The 20213-nt window shown below is 38.8% G+C and overlaps 1 protein-coding gene and 1 pseudogene across 1 annotated transcript; one reads left to right on the forward strand and one right to left on the reverse strand.

Moving 5' to 3' along the window:
- Positions 1–4098: 4098 nt before the first annotated feature.
- LOC117031036 (olfactory receptor 1444-like) lies at positions 4099–9376 on the forward strand. Its single transcript, XM_033121320.1, is given in 5 exon segments — positions 4099–4408; positions 4411–4494; positions 4497–5045; positions 8136–8204; positions 9150–9376. Coding segments are annotated over 5 exon segments (1239 nt in total).
- A 6862-nt stretch (positions 9377–16238) lies between these two features.
- LOC117030761 (olfactory receptor 5B2-like) lies at positions 16239–17164 on the reverse strand (annotated as a pseudogene).
- Positions 17165–20213: the final 3049 nt, after the last annotated feature.

Here is a 20213-nt window from a genome sequence, read left to right on the forward strand (position 1 = left end):
ATTAAATGAAGCAGTTTAACCTGTACTATCTTTAAATGTATTTTAAATGTCTGTTTCAAGGCTCCTTCTGATATTTATTTTTAACTTGTACAGAAAAGCTTGGCCTTTGCTGGACTTGGTTGGGAGGAAATACACCAGCAGCAGCAATGGGATTTGAGTTGGGCCTTGCAACGCTTCGGGGATGGTGCTAAGTAAAAGAAACCTTTCCTCTCTCTGCACGATTCCAGATTTCTCTTTGCTGCTCTGGATCCAGACACATTTATTAACAATGACTGCAATGCGTAACGGAAAGGGTTTTCCATCCAGGGAACAAAATGCCTTGAATATTAATTGCTAAGAAGATGGCAGTGTGGGGCGGTTCAATGTAGGGCGTGTGTGAAAACTGTTAGAAATCAGACCTATAGAGATTAGGTGAATACAATCGAGTGGTCAATATTAACCAAGGAAATTGATTGAATAAATGTTTAAGAATAGAATTCAGAATCCATGCCAAGTCAGCTGCCTTTCATTCTTGGAGTTTTTCCAGGTCGGTTATCCTACCTTGTGTTGGGGAAGAGGTTGGTTTATGAGAGGAGGATGAATATGTTTTTAGTTGAAGGATCACAGTACTTGGACTCCCCCACCCATGAGCAGCAATATTTGGCTGGCACTCTAGACCTTGAACTAGCCACTTTATCTCAGATAAATATAAAATATATATGTATGCTGTAAAATACATCATATAAAATATGTAACATATGGAATTGTTGTGATTAGATGACAAAATGAACACAGAGTTTTATAAACTGTAGAACAGTGGTTCTCAACCAGAGACAAACCACCACCCCAGGGGACATTTGGTAGTTTCTATAAACATTGTTGGTTGTCTGGGGAACAACTGGAGAAGGAGGTATGTTACTGGCATCTAGTGGGTAGAGGCCAGGGATACTGCTAACCATCCTACAATGCACAGGACAGCCTCTGTCAGCCCTCCAGCCTCACCTCCAACGAAAGGTTGAGAAATTCTATTCTGAGGTATTGTACAGATATGGCAATTAAGTAATCGTGTAACCTTAAGGGGCACTACATACTTCAGTTTCCTAATATGTAAGATCAGGAAACTGCTTGTCACAGATTATAGGATATTATGTCTGCTAAATTAGAGACTACACACACATGCCAACAATCAAAAGGGAAAAAAAAATCGAATGGACTGGATAAGTATAATGGAAAGTGCTGCTGGTTGGAAAGTTAACTGATACATTACTGGATGGAAATATATCAATAAGCAAAAAGCGGATGAAAAATATAAAATTCTAGGAAGTTATCCCAAGGAAAAAGAGGTGTGAGAAGACATGTACAAGCAAGGGTATTTATTCACTGAAGCATCGTTCATAAAGGTGAAAAACTGAAAAGGAAGGAGTGTAATATCATCATGGTTCCTGTTCAGTAGTGTTTCAAAAGCTGGCTGAGCCAGTTCTTACAATCCCAGCCACAACACTTGTGTGTGTAATTGTCATCCAAGCAGGACAGGCTGGGCTGCCCCATTCTTTTTGTGATATAAGAAAGTTTCCTTGCAAATCTGATCAATGCAGTTGCTTGCCAAGGTAAGTCAAGGTCAAGTGGAGCTGAAACATTTGTCTCTTTCTAGTTCTTTGTTTCTTCCATTCTTTTCTTCTCCACACATTTTCTCTCTTCCCTTGTCTCAGCCTGTTTCCATCCACCCTACTACCAGGGACAGGAAAAGCCTGTAAACCACCTCAGGCTGAGGAAAAACAGTAGAAGGGAGACTTGTGCCCTAGAATTAGGACACAATTCTAGGCCTGTCCATCCCCAATCTCACTTTACTTCTGAATATTTTTCATACCACAAGTCTAAGCTAATATTTTGGCAGAAAACATGGATCCAGCTGGACAAGAGAACAATAAACTCTTTGTTGTAGAATTAGCATGAAAACAATGTTTAAACATTTAGATGTTCGATGCAATTCACCAAATACTTATTTACATGTGCAAGAGGCCACAGTCCACTGGGTGGCCAGAGGGGATAAAGACTGTCTCTGTCCCAAGGGGCTCAGCACCAGGTGAGGAGCCGGGTGACTGCCCACTACTTCTGTGATAATCAACCAAGACTCCAGTGCTTTGAAAAATCAGAGAAGGGAGGGCTTCATTGTAACGAGCATCGATAACAAAGACTTCTGACAGGAGATAGAGATCTACCTATTTCCCTGTAAATACATGAATATAAATTTCAATTAAATCACTGTTGAAGGATAAACTCATAAAGACATTGAAAGTTGTAGTTAAGAGCCCTGGATTTAACACCAGACAGACCAAGGTTTTAATTCCACTTCCAGTGGAATTAAAGGTTTTAACACTTACCAGTTATGTGACTTTGGGAAATAGTTATTTTATTATTATCATTATTATTATTATATAATGCTAGCTCTCCAGTCCCCGTCTAAAATCTACTAGATTTTAGGATGAGATAGTAGCTAGAAAAAGGAGACTAATTGTAACATGTACTTTCAACCGAAAATAGTCTAAGTAAGAAAGCAAAATGCTCTGTTTGCATGTTGTATATTATGGAGTATTATTTATAAAGGTGACAAATCTGAAACAAGGGAGTGCTTGTGTAAAATGAAGAAAATAATAGAATCAACCCGAAAGAGTCGGTGTGAGAATTAAATGAGTTAACCACAAGTAAGGCCCTTGGAACAGTGTCTGGGATGTAGTGAGCTATTATTATGATTAATGCCATGTAATTATATGTGCATAGAAAATGTCAGGAAATTGCCACAAGGCTATATTCTTGGGAGTGAAATACACAGGCAAGAAATGAGGGATTTATACTTTTTCACTTCATACTGCTCTTTTTTATTTTTAAAAATTGAATAAATAAAATCTTGGAAACAATGCTACCAGACACATCATAATTTGTTTTATATGATATAAATAGGTAGAATAGTCCAAGCTGTGAGTGTGTGGACTTTAGATTCCAAAACACAAAGGTTTGAACTCTGATTCTGACTTCGACTAATCAGGTTATTTTGGTCCATATTCAGCTCCCCAAGCCTTAACTTTCTCATCCATCAAATGGGCAGAATAGCACTAATCTCACAGGATTAAATGCTATTATATAATGGAAGGGTCTAGCATGTGCCTTACACATAGTAGTATACTCTTAATATACAGAGGGTGCCAACAAAATATATACACATTTTAAGAAAGGAAAACTGTATTAAAATTGTAATACTCAATATATACTTAATACTCAATACTCAATATCTTTTGATAAAAAAGATAAATATAAGTCACGTTTGACTTCTGCAATTACAAGAGGTGCTCAAAGTGGTTACCATCAGCATCCAGACACTTCTGATTATGGCGAACTACTGCTTGAGCAACATTAATCAAAGTGTCCATTTGTATACATTTTTTGGCACCCCTGGTGTATTAGTTGTCTGTCTGTATGTATATTGTCAGGCCCAGCATAGGCTGCCCCAAGTTATCCCACAATAGCGAATTGACTATTTCAAATTAAAATGACTTAAGAAGTAGCAGGAGCAGGAGGAACTCTCTGACTCTCCTCTGTCTCTCTAAATTCAGGAAATAAATCTCCATGTGACAGGTGCCCTCCCTGCCCTTAAGGGCTAAGAGACAACCTGATCACAGAGTTAAAAAGTCTAGAGTCGAAAAAGCGTGTATAAACAAACCTTGTAGCCTTGACTAATTTATTGCCTCACCCAAAACCTTACTTAGATTCCTTTCTATTGAGCACTAACTTTCTTTGTCCTGTCAATTTCTCACAAATTTCATGTCTCTTTGTCTGAAAAGTATGAAAAGGTGCCTAGTTTGATCATTTCTTTGAGCCTCATTTTATGACCTGAGCATCATATTCTCCCGTGCGCACGTATTAAATGGGTTTTTCTCCTGTTAATCTAATTGTGTGTCATTTTTATTATTGTATTATTAATCCAGCTGTAAGAACTAAACAAGGATAAAGGGGGAAAATTCTCCTCTTCTCCAACACTATCATCCCGTCATTCCTCTTATACTTTCATCTGCTTTGCTTTGGCTTCTCTTCTTTAATCACCAGGCTAAATTGAAGTTGATCCCAATGGAGAATAGCACAGAAGTGACAGAGTTCATCCTCTTGGGATTAACTGATGACCCCAATATTCAGGTTCCCCTCCTCCTGCTGCTTTTGTTTATCTACCTCCTCACTCTGGCTGGAAATGGGGCAATGATGACAATCATCCACTCAGACTCCCATCTTCACGCTCTGACGTACTTCTTCCTCAGCAACCTCTCCTTTGTAGACCTGGGTGATTCATCAGCCGTAGCTCCTAAGATGGTGGCTGCATTGCAGTCAGGGAACAAAGTCATCTCCTACAATGGATGTGCTGCCCAGTTCTTTGTGGGTTTTGCACGGTCGAGTTCTACCTCCTGGCCTGCATGGTCCATGACCACCATGCAGCTGTCTGTAGACCTCTTCATTACACCACCACCATGACAGTAAGGTGTGTGCCCTGCTGGCTATTGGCTCCTATATCTGTGGCTTCCTCAATGCTTCCATCCACACAGCAGACACCTTTAGATTCTCCTTCTGTGGTTCTAATGTGATTACTCTTTTTTTCTGCAACATTCCCCCACTCCTGGCTCTCTCATGCTCCAACACACGCATCAGCAAGTTGGTCGTTTTCTTTGTCATTGGCTTCAATGTCTTTTCCACTCTGCTGGTCATCCTCATCTCTTACCTTTTCATATACATTGCCATTCAAAGGATGAGTTCTGCTAAAGGACAGAAGAAAGACTTCTCCACGTGTGCGTCCCATCTCACCACAGTCTCCATCTTCCATGGCACAGTCATCTTCCTGTACTTACAGCCCCCCTCCAGCCAGTCCATGGACATGGACAAAACAGCATCTTTGTTTTATACTGTAGTGATTCCCGTGCTGAACTCCTTGATCTACAGCCTTAGGAACCAAGAAGTGAAAAATACTCTCTGGAAAATACTCAACAAACTTTATCCCCAATCTTTAAGTGTGAGTAGAAGGCAGGCAGGTAACCAAAGGAGAAACCTTCCTTCAGGCAAGATGTCATCATGATTTCTGACATTTGGCAGATTTCAGTTCTTTATTCTCCCAAAACAGTGGTTACTTCTGCTATTAGGAGAAGTCATATAAAGCAGCTCTTTGAAATATCTCATTCAGGAAGATAATCTTATTTTAGCAGAATGACAACATGGGACGCTTATAACCTTCTTGCATTTGTTTCTTGACACGGTGTAAAGAAAAAGATGAAAACATGAACTGAATGCATTGAATTTCCCCTCTCCATTTTTAATTGGAAGACATTTCCATTCACTATTAAAATTTGGTGTCAGGATCACATCTTCCTTGTATAGTCTTTGCTGGAAGGTACAGCGTGATGCTTTTCATTTCTTTGGTCCATGGATTTAAAAGTAAAGTTTCTAATGCTGACAAAGGATGTTTCAATATTTTTAATAATGTCTCAGAGAAGGTTGTAATTAAAAGAACAGAGCACTGGATCAAGAGCCAAGTGACCCTGTATTAAATCCTCCCAACCACCCACCCTTCTGAGTCCACCCACACATCCACTGTCACTCATCGGTTGTGTGCCATTGTATTCTCCATGTCCTTCTGCTAAAGTGTTAGGACAACTTTGGTAGAAACAACAAGCCACTTTATGTATATAACAGTTCCTGTAGATACCTTGTTGGAACTTTAACCTGAATAAACGTCCCTTTCTTCAGAGAGACTGCGCTCTGTTCTATGTTTTTGGCCTTTGTCTTACATAATTACCAAAACTTGCAGAAGGTTTGGAGAAAAAAAGAATTTTCACCCCCCAAGGGCTATGAAAGAAGATATTTGTCTTTTGAATTAAATGCTTACATTTCTCACCTTAAGTTTGGTGAATCTATTGTGAATAGACATTAGCTTTCTATGCCCTGTTTGCTTCTATTTTTCAGTAATTCAGCTCACCTCTGGACCCCTGTTGCTTTCTGATGTTCTGTAATTAGATGCTGCAAAAATAAAAAAGCCTGCGGAAATTCACTTAGATAAGAACAGCACAATGACGCACGGCAGATGTCCACCTTCAGTCTTGTTTCACGTGCTTGATGGTGTAAGTGAATGTGTGTGTGTGGGGAGTGGTGATTAATTTTGTTCCTCACATATCGACTGCTTGATGGCATTTATAGTTACAATTAGTCTAAGTTATCATGTATTTCATGATTTCAAGATCACACACAAAAATGACTATTTATTTTAAATGTGAAAACCAGAAATCTTAGTGGGATAAATCAAGGAAATTAGCTTTGAGATTATCACATTCCATTCTGCACAGGTAGCCTCTGCCTGGCAAGGGCGGATCATGAGTCTTGTGGAGAGACGAGCAAAGAGGACATTTTGGAACATGAGGCTGACCTATATGAAAAGCTTTCTCTGGCATATGGCTGCCATCTCCTAAAGAGATAAGGAGCTTCTTCTGGATCTTAGACCTTGAAAAGCTAGACCTGCCTCATCCATCCTCCTGCCTCCCTCCTCCCTTCAGCAGTGGGACCTACCCAACAACACACATATAAGAACAGTCTTTACAGGGGAGGATCCACTTCACGTAAGGATCCTTCTCAGTGATTACGGAAGTTACAGAGCTCAAGGGCACCTACATTCAGAGATTTGAGAACCAGCATTGAGCTCATTCCAGTTTTATCTCAGTTTCTTTCCCTACTTGGTTGATATAATTGACTTCTTTTTCTTTCTCCTCCTCTTCTTCTTCCTCGTTTTCTTTCTCCTCCTCCTCCTCCTCCTCCTCCCCTTTCTCTTCATTTTCTCCTCAACTTCCTTCTATCTTCAGCCCAAGCATGAACTTCCCTCACCACTAAGCTATTAAGTCCCTATAAAAAATTAAAGTCTACAGTTTGTATATCATAATTGTGACAGTACATAGTAAGGTGTATTTCTGGGTGTGTTTATTTCTGCCTCTTTCAGTTTAGGCAAAAAATGGATGTTGATCTACTAAGAGATGAAGGCCTAATATCTACATATTTCTATTTTCTGTTGAAGTTATCTCAACCTTGTGTTACAATTGACTGCAAATTGGTATAAAGGAGTACTAGCTCTGGTATCAAGAGTTGAATGAAAATCCTTACTCTTCTTGTCAGCGGTGTGACCTCAAGAAAGTCATTTAATTTCTTTGAACCCAACATACAGAATAAACTGCGGAGACAACATGAAATAAAGTCTGTGAAGATGCCCATCATAATGATGCATATTTGATACAGCTGAGATTTCTGTAATATCTGTTCTTATACTTCCCACTTTTGACCCCTTAGCTCCCTCCTCTTTCCACCCCATCCAAGTCCAAGCCTTTATTCCCACCCATTGTTTGACTTCCATTCCTTCAACCTCCAAGTTCTACAGCAGACACATTTCAAGCTGACACTACACAAGTATTCACTTACAGAAGCTACTCAGAAGGAGGCGTCTTGTCGCCAGCAAGACATCAATTTACAGAATACACATTACTGTGGGGAGCTTTTTCACTTCCACATAGGAAATCTGTCAAATAGAGACTAACTGCCCATTTGGCTATCAACAACACGCTCTCCCTGCAGGAATGATCTAATGAATGAAAGACACTGTAAGGTCTGTAGATCAAAATAGTACAATAAAAGCACAGGAAGACCTCCTTCCTGAAATGTCCAAGAACAGAACGTGAAAACACATAAATCAGGACAATTATTTATATCAGGATAGATAATCCTTTTGAAAAAGGATTCATGATTGAATTATTCTAAATAGGAGGCTCCCTTTGTGCATTACGTGATTTACTTAGCTTTATATATAGAAAAAGGAAAATTAAAATGGTAATTCTTGACAATTGAAGCTAGCATTACAGTGTCAGAATTGTTAAGTCCTCAAAGAGATTTCAAAAATAATCTAAATTAACCCTTTCATTTTACAATAGAAAACACTGATTCCCACAGTTTAACTTGCTTAAACACAGAGAACCAAATCTTATTTGACTCTTACTCATGCTTTAAATTCTAGAAAGTTTTTGATGTGTCAAAAGACATTTTTACTTTCATTTGTTCACCACGAGATATACTTTTGTGCTTTAATTTTGCAGTTGAGGAAACCAAAGCTTTGAGAAGTTCACTTGCCTGCGTACTGTTAACAAGAGGAGCCAAGATCGAACGTATGTCTTGCTTTCCTTGCCCAATTCTCTGAGAAAAGAAAAGTAGCCTTATGTTTTAGTAAACTTCAATAGAGGACTTATTTGATGTATAAATCATTTACAGACACTCTTTTATGATAAGTTCTGTTACGTGGAAAGGTGCTCAGGAGAATACAAATATAAGACCGTAAGACGTAATTCTTACTTCAACAAAGCAAATCCTCTTGCATGTATGGTGACGGATGAAATGCACTTGGAGATTAACGACTCAGTGTTCAATAACTTTGTCGGCAGGAATTTTTCCTGTGCTCTGTGGAACATGAATGGACTGGGGCTCATTTGTTTTTAGTCTTGGTAGTTGGCATTGGCTCTTTGAATGGGGCACAGCCAGTGATGGGATTCTGGTCAGGCCATTCCAGACAGGCGACAGTCTCTTTGCCTCTGACTTCTGTTCTTCCGCTCTCTGATAATGCCCTTGGTTCCTGTCTTGTGCCCAGTTTCCCTTTGACTCTGTGAACCTCTTGATATCCTTTCAATTACCTCCTGTTTTTTTTCCTTTATGTTAGCCTGAGTTGGTTTTCAGAATAAAACATAACTGGTATATCTAGCATGTGAAAGTTACTCCACCAAGGACTGTATAGTAAATAAGAGACAAGTTCCTATCCTCCAGAAATGGAAAAATACAGTAGAAATGTAAATGCTAAAACAATAGGATTAAAAAACTCTCAGTAATATGAGAGATGTCTGTACGCATTTCAGCCAGCAAATCAGTAGGAAAATGAAAAACATAGAGCAAGCATAACCACAAAATTTATCTTCTACCAGAAGAAGTGAAGTGATTACAAGTCATCTATTTTGTAATCATTTTTTTTCTTGCTAACAGTACTGATAAAGATCTAGAATTATTGGTGAATAGCTATGAAAGAAATCTTAGAGCTATTTTAGTTCCGCTGTTGCTTGTTACAGACAAGGAAGCTGAGGCCTGGGGAAGGGAAGTGGCTTCTGAGAGTCTCATGTCCAGGAAGCGGCTGAGCCCCGTTTCGTGCCGTTTCCCAGCCTTGCAGACCACTGCACACACCACAGCCGCCCTGGCTGGTGGCCACAGCCCACTTCATGCTTGCTTCTCCCTGGATGTTTCTGACAGAGTCATCTTTTGTTGCTATAAACATATTACTGGTTCTCTCCTCAGATAACGGTCACTTTCTACCTCAGTGATATGTTGGCCTGGCTACAGTTGAAGAGCAAGACATATCCAAGAGCCAATGTGTTGATTTTCTAGTTAAGAGTAGCAACCTCTTCGCTGTAGTTTTCTAGTTAGCTGCTCTTTTCATTTCCCCTCTTCAATTCTAAACATCTCGTGTATCAGCAATAACGTATCCCGTAGTGCACCTGTGGGTGAGCTGCCTGGACCTCACAGACGAATGCCCTCCAGGCATTGCCTTCAGCTGAAGGGAGCCACCTCACCCCGGGTGACTGCATCTAAGATGGATCAGTGAGGGATACAGAGGCCTTGTCTCCTTGAGACAGCTCCTGGGGGCTGTCCCAGCCCCAGAGTTTCCTGTAAACTTGGCTGAAGCCTCTGTTGTGACTGCCTCACAGCCCAGCTTCTCCTTCTCTCTGATTCTGCTGCCATCTCTCCCTCAGTAGTGCTGTTCCCAAGGACATTCCCCAGTGAGCCACCTGCTCGCAAATGTGTTTCAGAGCCTATTTCCCAGCAAATAAGATCTAAGACGTCCCCTCACCCACTCTCAATTCGACGAGAACTTCTGATGGCCAAATAATATTTTTAAATTTCTTCAGGATTGTGATTTTTTTATTGCTAGCAATCTTAGAGATAAAACCCTCAATCCCCAAATGTGTTTTCTGAAGTAAGTCGAAAATAATAGCCCTGAGGTTAGTGCACCCAACAGTCACATTTCTAGAGAAGTAAAGATCCTTAGAGACCACCCCTGTGCCTCCCCAAACAGTTCCTGAGGTTTCCTCTGTGCTAGGAGCTCTGCCTGGCACGGTCACCTATGTCGTTTCTCACAGCTACTCGAACAACTTAATTTATTATCATAGTTCTTAGTTGATAAAACTAAGGCTCAGAGATGTGAAGTGACTTTACTGAAGGTCAAATAAGCTGGAGAAGTGTCACCATATTCTATGAAACGATAAGGGCTTTGAGGACATGCACTCTGTATTCCTAGTACCTAGATGAGTACCTGGCACATAGCAGGTGCTCAGTGATTCTTGCTGAGTGGCTGAATGATTGGACATTCAAAGGAAGGGAATTACAATTTTGAGTATCTTTATCATGCCAGAGATGTTTTCTATATTTTAAGGTACAATATTTCTTTAAAATTCACAACAAATCTGTGAGGGGCCAGTTAAATTTTCCATTTCACAGATGGTAAAACTGAGGCTCAGCTACACAGGTGCTAAATGGTAGAACCAGGATCCTAACCCACTGTGTTTTCTGGCTCTGCATGCCTTCTACTGTATCTTGACCTACTCCCCCATCTCTTATTCCTCACTTGAGGAAACCAAGGCACAAAATCCTTGAATAACTCTCCCCAAGCCATATCACAGTGCAGAGGCTAGAACCCAGATTTTCCATCTCCCGTTTCTCAACACCAGCTAGTTCTCCTGTTCAGCATCCATAGGACTCTGGCTGCCTTTCCCAAACATGGCCAGTGGAATGGCATCCTCACTTAGATTGCAAAACTCCTCACCAAACATGAAACTGAAAATGTAGGCCACCTGCCCATGCGATTGTATTGCATAACTCAGAGCTAAAAATAGCTCTCAGCTTACTTGGCCTGTTTATAAAATATTAAAAGCTCATATTCAAAGTCACTCGCCTCTTGGATTAATGTCAAGATTATGGCTTTCCATGTTTCTTTCTCTCTCCATCTCTATCTCACTCAGCAGGGAATGGATTATGCTTGTCCAAGTTATTTTCTACAAGAATTACTGAGCACTTATTTTCAAAGATGAGCTTTGTGACCTTATTCTCTTTGCTGTGCCTGCAGAATTCATTTTAGAACGCAGGAGAGAGAAGTCATTAGGGGCGCAGACATTAGAGACAGATGGGAGTTAAGGCAGTGTATTCTTGGGCAAGGCATGAAACCTTTGTCTTTGTTTCCTTGTCAGTGAAATGGACACCAAATAATGCCTTATCTCCCAGGATTGTTGTGAGGATTAAGCAGAAGAATTCATGGTCAGTGTTTCACTCGATTCCAAACACAGAGAGTGAGAGTGCACACATAAGACAACTAAGGACAAAAATCAACAAACAACTAATCGCCATCACCTAGCATGACCAACTTGGCCCATTTGCCTGGGACTTTCCAGATTTAGCATTAAAAGTTCCGAGTCTCAGGAAACCCCTTAGCCCTGGGCAAATTGGAATGGTTGGTTACTCTATTCTCCATTAAAGAAACAAACAAAAGGTTCAGCGTTATTCATTGATTCACATAATATTTCTTGATAACTAATACATTCCAGACATTTTGATTTTGAATGGTAAACGTGATATAAACGAGTCTTCACAGAATGCTCAAGCTAAGAGAAAAAATCATGAAAATGGGCAAATTATAAATGGCTCCCTGAAAGTTGTCATGAGTGTTCAGAGCACAATTCTGAAATGCATTGCCCCCAGGGGGACACTAGGTAGGAATTTTATGAATTACACACTTCTTTCTAATAGAGAATTTTTTTCTCAAACACTAACGCTTTGGGGGAGTTAAGAGGTTTACACAGGAAAAAGCATTTCCATGAACAATTTATAGTTAAACAGCTTTTAAAATTTTTTTTTAAATTAAACTTATAGGGTGACATTGGTTAGTAAAATTATATAGGTTTCAAGTCTACAATTCTATAATACGTCATCTACATATTGCATTGTGTGTTCACCGCTGCAATACTTCTAAGCGTCTTTATAGGCTAATGAGCACTTGACTTTCTAGGATGTTTTAAGTATTTGTTTCCAAACTTAAAAAAAACTTTTTTGATAACACAGAATTATTTTTAGGACTTATAAAATGACACCAGTGTTCCACAGAGCTTTGACAGAAAGAAAATCTAGGTGGTATCTGGCATTGAACACAGAAAGCTTAGACTAAGGATAAAGGCACCCAATCCCAGCTTCTCCTAAATAGAGCAGCCATGCTTCTGTCATAATAGCCCAAGCTGTGGTTCTTAACCATTTTTTTTAAAATTTATGAACCTCCTTTCAGAATTTGATGAGCACATAAATGCATAAAAGATAAAAGACACCGATCCAGAGGCTTGAACTTTGCAGAGCAAATAGGAGAGATGCTATGTTTTCTTTGGAATTAAAAATATCCTGTTCTCTAAGAGAATTTTGAGGCTTCACATCAGCAGGGATGGAAAAAAAAACCCTGCAAAGACTGAAATAAATTCTGACACAAGAAAGGAATACTCAAGTGTAGACTGGCACAAAGAATAGTGTGAATGCACAAAGGCAGTACTTAGACAAAATAATAGTGATCACTTTGATATATGGAGTGCTTGCTATTATGTGCATTACTTTATTCAATTGGGAGGTAATTTACCATGGTAGTTTAGGCTGTGGTATCTGAAATCAGTCTTCTCAGTTTTGAATATTGTTTTATCATTTACTAGTGATGCAACACAGAAAATTACTAAGATTTCTCTTAGTCTTAGAATTCCTATCTATAACATCGAATCATAATAGTATGTTTTTCATAAGGCTTCTAAAGGATGCATGACATAATTCTTGCAGCCAAGTGCCCAGCTTATAGTAAAGCTCAGTAAACATTAGCTATAAATATGGTTATTAGGTGGGTATTATCATTATCAATTTCATTTCACAGAAGGAACTGAGGACAAATGATCTGTAGCAGATTAATCCAATCAACCACACTCATCTCTGAGAATGAGTTAATGAAATCTCTGATGCACAGTTCAATTGTTTATGCAACGCTTCTACTTGGATGGCCAAAAGGAATGTCAGACTCGGCATGACTAACCTGCAATGGCTCTTGTTCTTTCCCAAATGGTTCTTGTTCTTTCCCAAACATCTGCTTCTTTTACACCATTCCTTGTATTGCTATATGAGAAATGGAGTCATCATTGTTCCACCTTTCTCTAATGCTCCAATGCAATATGTTGGTAAATCCAGCCAGCTTTACTTTTGAAATATATCCAGAACTGGATAATTTCTTATCACCTTTCTCACTACCACACTGGTCCATGCTATCATTATCTCTTACATAGATACATTAATTAATTAAATTAATGCAAAGGAAAATGAAATGGGTGAGATCACAGAATCCCAGATTTCATTTGCACGTGGAAGCCCTCCTTAACCTTACCTACATTTTGGATCCCTAGATAGAGCCTGTCACTATCTTCAAACAATAAGAATATCTACATTTATTGAATATTGGTTAAGTGCCGGGCAATATAGTTATCTCAATTTTACAGATGGGGAAACGGAGGCTAAGACACCTTAGTTAATGTGCAAGATGACTCAGAAAATAAATGGACTCTTATTTGGCACTGGCCACTAGGTGGACGAGGAATACTGTGTGAAAAATTGGAGAAAGATATAGAAGGAATATGAGAATGGAAAGAACTTGGGAAAGAAAGAAATGGAAATAATAGTATCATGGTAGCTAAACTACCATGATAAATTACCTCCCGACTGAATAAGGTAATGCACATAATAGTGAGGATATAGGATGTTAGATTGCACACTTTTCTGGAATTCCCTCTCTTACAGCATTCACCCCTCTAATCCATACATAGGCCAATAACTGTCCTAGCCTTAATGTGTGAAAACTTACATCAGATTGCATTATCAATCCAGTCTGATAATGAGTTCAAGGGAAAACTGATGGTAAAGTGATACTAAGGAATATCCAAAGTCAGCCATTTAATATATGGTGGAGCTAGAATTTGCACCCAGATGTCCCTAGTCTGGACTCACACTTTTAACTTTAATTCTCTAGATGTCTTTATTTCTTTTACATGATTTATATGGTATCCCACTGTGTGGTAATTGCGCATTCTATGTATTTTATTATCCTGTGAGACTATTGAAGGCTAGAACATGATTAAACTATGTTTTGCTAGCATATAATACTTCTCTTGATGCAATAGAGATGATGGCAAAGTGGTAATTAAAGTGAAATGAATTAAATTACATTAACCTATTTTATTGCATGAATATTTTGTGTCAGTGTTCGAAAATCTGAATTGGAAGGTCAAGATATCCCAGTCAGTAACAAGTTGTGTGATTTTGCATAAGTCCCTTCCCCCCCCCACTTTAGTTCAATCATTTATGAAGATAGAAGATTCTGCTATGTTTTCTCCAAAATCCTTTTGCCTAGAACACTCTATGCTTCAACCAAAATTTAAGAATTACGTTTTGTGGTTATGTTCACGTTAAATTCAGAGAATTCCAATAAAAGGCATACATTGGTCATAATGATGGCTCTAACCACACTTACTACCCAGATCCTCTTTTCTCTTTGTTATAGGGCATTCGCATAATCCACAAATGACTTCAATGGAGAACAGTACACAGGTGATTGAATTCATTCCTGTGAGAATAACTGATGACCCAGAACTACAGATGCTACTCTTTGTAATGTTCACTCTCATCCACCTTATCGCTCTGCTTGGGAACTTGGGATCACATCGATCCTGCTGGACTCTTGTCTTCACACTCCCATGTACTTCTTCCTCAGTGATCTTGCTCTGGTGGACTTTGGTTACTCCACAGCAGTCACTCCCAAAGTGATAGCCGATTCCTTATAAAAACAAGGTCATTTCCAACCATGCGTGCGTTGCTCATATGTTCAGTTTTGCAGTCTTTCTCACTGTAGAAATAATGTGACCCCTCTTGTGTTCTTGGTAGAGAGATAGATGAATGAATGAGTGAGTGAGTGAGTGAATGAATGAATGAATACAATAGTTGAGTAGTGATTAAAACTATGAAGTATAAAGGAATAAAGCAAGGAGAGAACACAGTCATTCAGGGGGTGGGGTGACTATGATATGGTAACATTTAAGCAAACACCTGAAGAAAGTGAGGGAGCTTTCTGAGCACACATAACAGCAAGTACAAAGACCCTGAGGCAGGAGCATGCTTGGAGTTGTCCAGGAAAAGCAAGGGACTCAGTGTGAATGAAGTGGAATGGTTGAGTAGGAGAGGGGTAAGACATGATGGAGCTCATCTAAACCTGAAGTATCCATGAATGAATAGCATTAGTTTTTAATAGTATTTCCAGCAAGATAAATGGATAACATTATTAATCAGTGATTTCTTTTTCAAAACATAAGACAAAGTAGCCACATACAGAAAAATTGGAAAATTCCCTATTTATTGACTTATCACCTCTTCTTGTACTCTGGCCTTCTTCTTTATGAAAATTATCCCATGACCAACTATATCTGCCAATAGACTTATTGAAGACAGAATATTAATTCCTTTATAATGTTCTATGTATTTAGCTCTGAATGAAATGAGCCAACAAAAAGCATATATCTTTATTTAAAAATCCATGCCACATTTTCTTCATTTTGGGCTCCTAAAATAGTTTTTAGCTAGAGACATAAATGATGTTGGATGTAAAATTCTATTCTGAAATGTAAATTATTTTAACTTTTAATTTAAAACTAGCCATATTCCATCCAAATCTTTTAACAAATTTCCATCTTTTCTGAGTATAGGCACATATGGGATTCTTGCATGTGCTTCTATTCACGTGTGTTGTGTGTGCCATGTTTTACATAAATGCTTGCATTGCCATATGATAGAGAAAATATGAACATGTGACTAAATCAAATATAATTAATAAAGTTTATTATAAACAGGGCCCCAAATTTCTTAAGGTCCCCCTTGGCCATCCTAATTCAGATATCACACATTTGTATATAATATTTTTTTCTAGATGATAGACTTTTGAAAATAAATGGTATTACCTCAGTAATTTAGACATACTGTGGGCCTTAAAATGTGAGTTATTGCATATTGAAGATCTGACAAGACAAAATTAGATTATTGTGGAATCTACAACTTTACAAGGTGAAACCTAAAGACAATTTTTTCTTCTCAACAACCTTCTTGAATGCATTTTTAACCTCCTTGCTCCACAAGCTATAGATCAGGGTGTTCAGCATGAAGATGAGCATAGTATAAAACACAGATGCAATTTTGTCTGTGTCTATGGAATGGCTGGAGCTGGGCTGAGAGTATATAAAGATAACTGACCCATAGAAGATGGAGACTGCAGTGAGGTGGGAGGCACAGGTGGATAGAGCCTTCTGATATCCTTCAGGATGGTGACAAATACGAACAGGTAGGAAATCAAGATAATCAGGAGAGCAAAAAAGATGTTGAAGCTTGTCACAACAACAAGAACCAACTCACTAACATGTCTGTCAGAGCAAGAAAGAGACATGACTGTTGGAACATCACAGAAAAAGTGATGGACCAGATTGGACTCAGAGAGAGTGAACATGTCCGTAATGTGGATGGAGGCATTCAGGAAACCATAAACATAGGAGCCTATGGCTAGTCGCGCACACACACCTGTCGTCATGGTGGTGGTGTAATGCAGGGGTTTGCACACTGCTGCAAAGCGGTCATAAGCCTTTGAGGCCAAGAGGTAACTTTCCACAGTAGCAAAGGCCACAAAAAAGAACATCTGAGCAGCACACACATTGCAGCAGATGACCTTTTCTCCTACAAGGAACCTAGCCATGACTTTGGGAGTGACAGCCATAGAGTAGCCAAAGTCCACCAAAGACAGGTTACTGAGAAAAAAGCACATGGGAGTGTGGAGACGAGAGTCCATGAGAATCAAAATGATTATCCCCAGGTTTCCAACCACACTGATGAGGTAAATGAGAGTGAACATGATAAAGGGGGGGACCTGCAGTCCTGGAGCACTGGTTAGTCTGAGGAGGATGAACTGTGTCACTTCTGCCCTGTTCCCCATCAGTGTTATTTGGGAATCATGTGACGTCCTGTGGCAGTGAGAAATAAAAGAACAGAGTGATAAACAAAAGTGAATTGAAGAAAAATTGAAACAGATAGATAGAAAGTTGATAGATATACACCTTTATTATGGCAATAATTCTTACTTCACTGTTATTCAAATCTAAAGTATGGGTTTGACAACAAAATTTCATGTATACATTATCTATAGAGTTACACACTATAGAAACTGAAGGATTTTTTATGGATCATTTCCCAGTTTCTAAATTTTATAAACTGGCAAACTGATATGTGGAAAAAGTAACATCTTGAACAAGATGACATATCTGGAAGGAATATATGTGTCATTTCAGTTCCCTGAGCCTAGTAAATGCTTATTCTTCTCTGTTTCTCACGTGCCAGGAACTGTTCTAGACACTTTGTCTATATCCACTTATTTTTCTCAGTAACTCCATAAGATTGAATAGTTGTTACCCTATTTAACTTATGAGGCACAGAGGTTGAGTAATGTACTTAAGTTTACAAAATTATTACTGCCAAAGCCTAATTACATACGCAGGCAGAATGGTTCTTCAGTCTACTGGTGTTAATATAAAGGAAATTGAATTTAACTCAACTTACAATTACTCTTTGTCTCCATTAATCCAAACTCACTGTGGGGACAGAGCCAGGAGTGCAGTTTCCAGGCCCTTGGGTCTCACCTGGAAAGATGCTGGCTTGGGTAGTAAATGGCCATCAACTGTGATTGGATGGCCATCAACTGTGATTGGATGGCCATCAGCTGTAACCAGTGAGCCATTGGCCACTAATATAACTGCTGTGGCTATGCTAGTAGGAGAATGGGGGCTAGCAAGAAGATGGTGGCTGAGCAAGCAAGAGCGGATTGCAGAGAGGCGGATGCCGCCAGCGAGAATATAATGGTATGACTCCCCTATTTATGGCTCCATGAGTTGAGAAATATGGTTACTGTTTGGCCTCACCATGTCCTGCGTTCTTATGTGGGGAGCGGGAGCTGAGACCCCACGTGACACCCTGCATAACAAATGGCGCAGCGAGCAGGGTCTCCCGCTTAACTCCCCGCACGACACTCAGTGTTTGAGATTTCACAGTTAACTGAGACACAGATGCATAGTAGATATACTGAGATAACTGGAGAGGTAGGAGTGTATACAACAAGCAGAGACCATTCTGAGGAGAAGACATACCACATTGGTAATAGACCATGGGCTTTGGGAAGAGGTGCATATCAGCCCTACCATTTACTACTCAGGAGTTTTTGGTTCTAACCTAGGCATCCAAACCTGATTTTTCTCCATGTACAAAATCAAGATTGTAATGAGGTAAACCTGAAGCTATTATTGTGAGAACTAAATGAAATAATGAATTAAAAACAATGAGCAAAAGTCTGGGGATTTAGCATAGCCTGGTAAGTGTTAGCTATAATATTATTATCAGGATTGAATGACAGCCGTTATGTTTGTTTGAGAAACATGGGTGATGAAATTCAGGGATTCAGGTGTAAATGTGTTTTGAAGTCTTATAGCCTCTCTCTTTGATTTTCTTTTTCTCATACATTTGGTCCACTGAAATATTTTGTGTCCTCCAGTGTTTCTCTGTCTCTCCTCTGCCAACATGAGGGCTTTTTCTAGCCATTCATTGTGAGCCATTCTTTAATGTAATTTTTTTCTTTTTAATTTTTTTTGTATTTTTAAATAGAGTTGACATACAGTATTTTGACATACAGCATTACGTTGATTACAAATCAAATTACGTTAGTTTCAGGTGCACAAAATCATGATTAGACATTTGTATAATTACGTAATGATCATCCCAATTAACCTAGTCCCCATATGACACCAAACACAGTTATTATAATATTATTGATTATAATTCTTATGCTGTACTTTACATCCCCATGACTATTTTATAACTACTAATTTGTACTTCTTAATCCCTTCATCTTTGTCACCCATCCCCCAACCCCCTGTAATTTCTTTCTTATAATCTATATTTTAGCATGAGTAGAAAAAGTCTCCTTTCTTAAACTCATTCTTTCTCTCATTGCTGTCATCTCATAGTTGAATCACAGAGATCAAGACCTGAAAGTTCCTAATTTGTTGGCTGCCTTTAGTCTCCAGGTCTGTTTTGGGGGTGAGCTTCATGTTTAAAAACTTTTATATAAATATGTTCTTGAGTATGGACAGAGTTTTAAATCCTTTTTATTTGAATTCGAGGCCTTCAGAAAGATGGTAGCCAAGACATGGAAACAACCAGCCCAGAACACATGGGATAGATAATTGGATAAAGAAGATGTGGTATATACACAATCCAATACTATTCTGCCATAAGAAAAAGTGAAATAGTGTCATTTGACACTACATGCCTAGATACTGAGATTATTATGCTAAGCAAAATAAGTCAGACAGAAAAAGTCGAGAACCATATGATTTCACTGATATGTGGTATAAAAAACTGAAAACAACAAAGGAACAAGACAAACAAATGAAGAAACAAAAACAACAGATACAGACAATAGTTTAGTGGCTACCAGAGGGTAAGGGCGGAGGGAGATGGTAGATGAGGGTGAAAAGGATCAACCATATGGAAATGGAAGGAGAACTGACTCTGGGTGGTGAACATACAATGTGATATATAGATGATGTATTACAGAATTGAACACCTGAAACCTATGTAACTTTATTAACAATTGTCTTCCCAACTAACTTTAAACAAAAACATAATGACTGAATTAAAAAAATTCAGTAAAGAGCTTATAATCAGACTTGATCAAGCAGAAGAAAGAATCAATGAACTTGGAAACAGGTCATTTGAAATCATCCAGGTAGAGGAACCAAAAAAAGGAAAGCCTAAATACTTATGAGGAACCATAATGCAATATATGAATTATAGGTGTTCTGGAAGAAGAGAAGCTATTCCTGCTAGACAAATAAGCCTAATGATTATCATGGCAGGAGAAAAGACAACTGAAGGGCAGTGTGTGTGCTTCAACTAATATATCAGTTCTTCTCACAGTGCATTGCCTAGAACTATTA

The sequence above is a fragment of the Rhinolophus ferrumequinum genome, chromosome 11 (genome assembly GCF_004115265.2).
Source record: "Rhinolophus ferrumequinum isolate MPI-CBG mRhiFer1 chromosome 11, mRhiFer1_v1.p, whole genome shotgun sequence".
Classification (NCBI taxonomy): Eukaryota; Metazoa; Chordata; class Mammalia; order Chiroptera; family Rhinolophidae; genus Rhinolophus; species Rhinolophus ferrumequinum.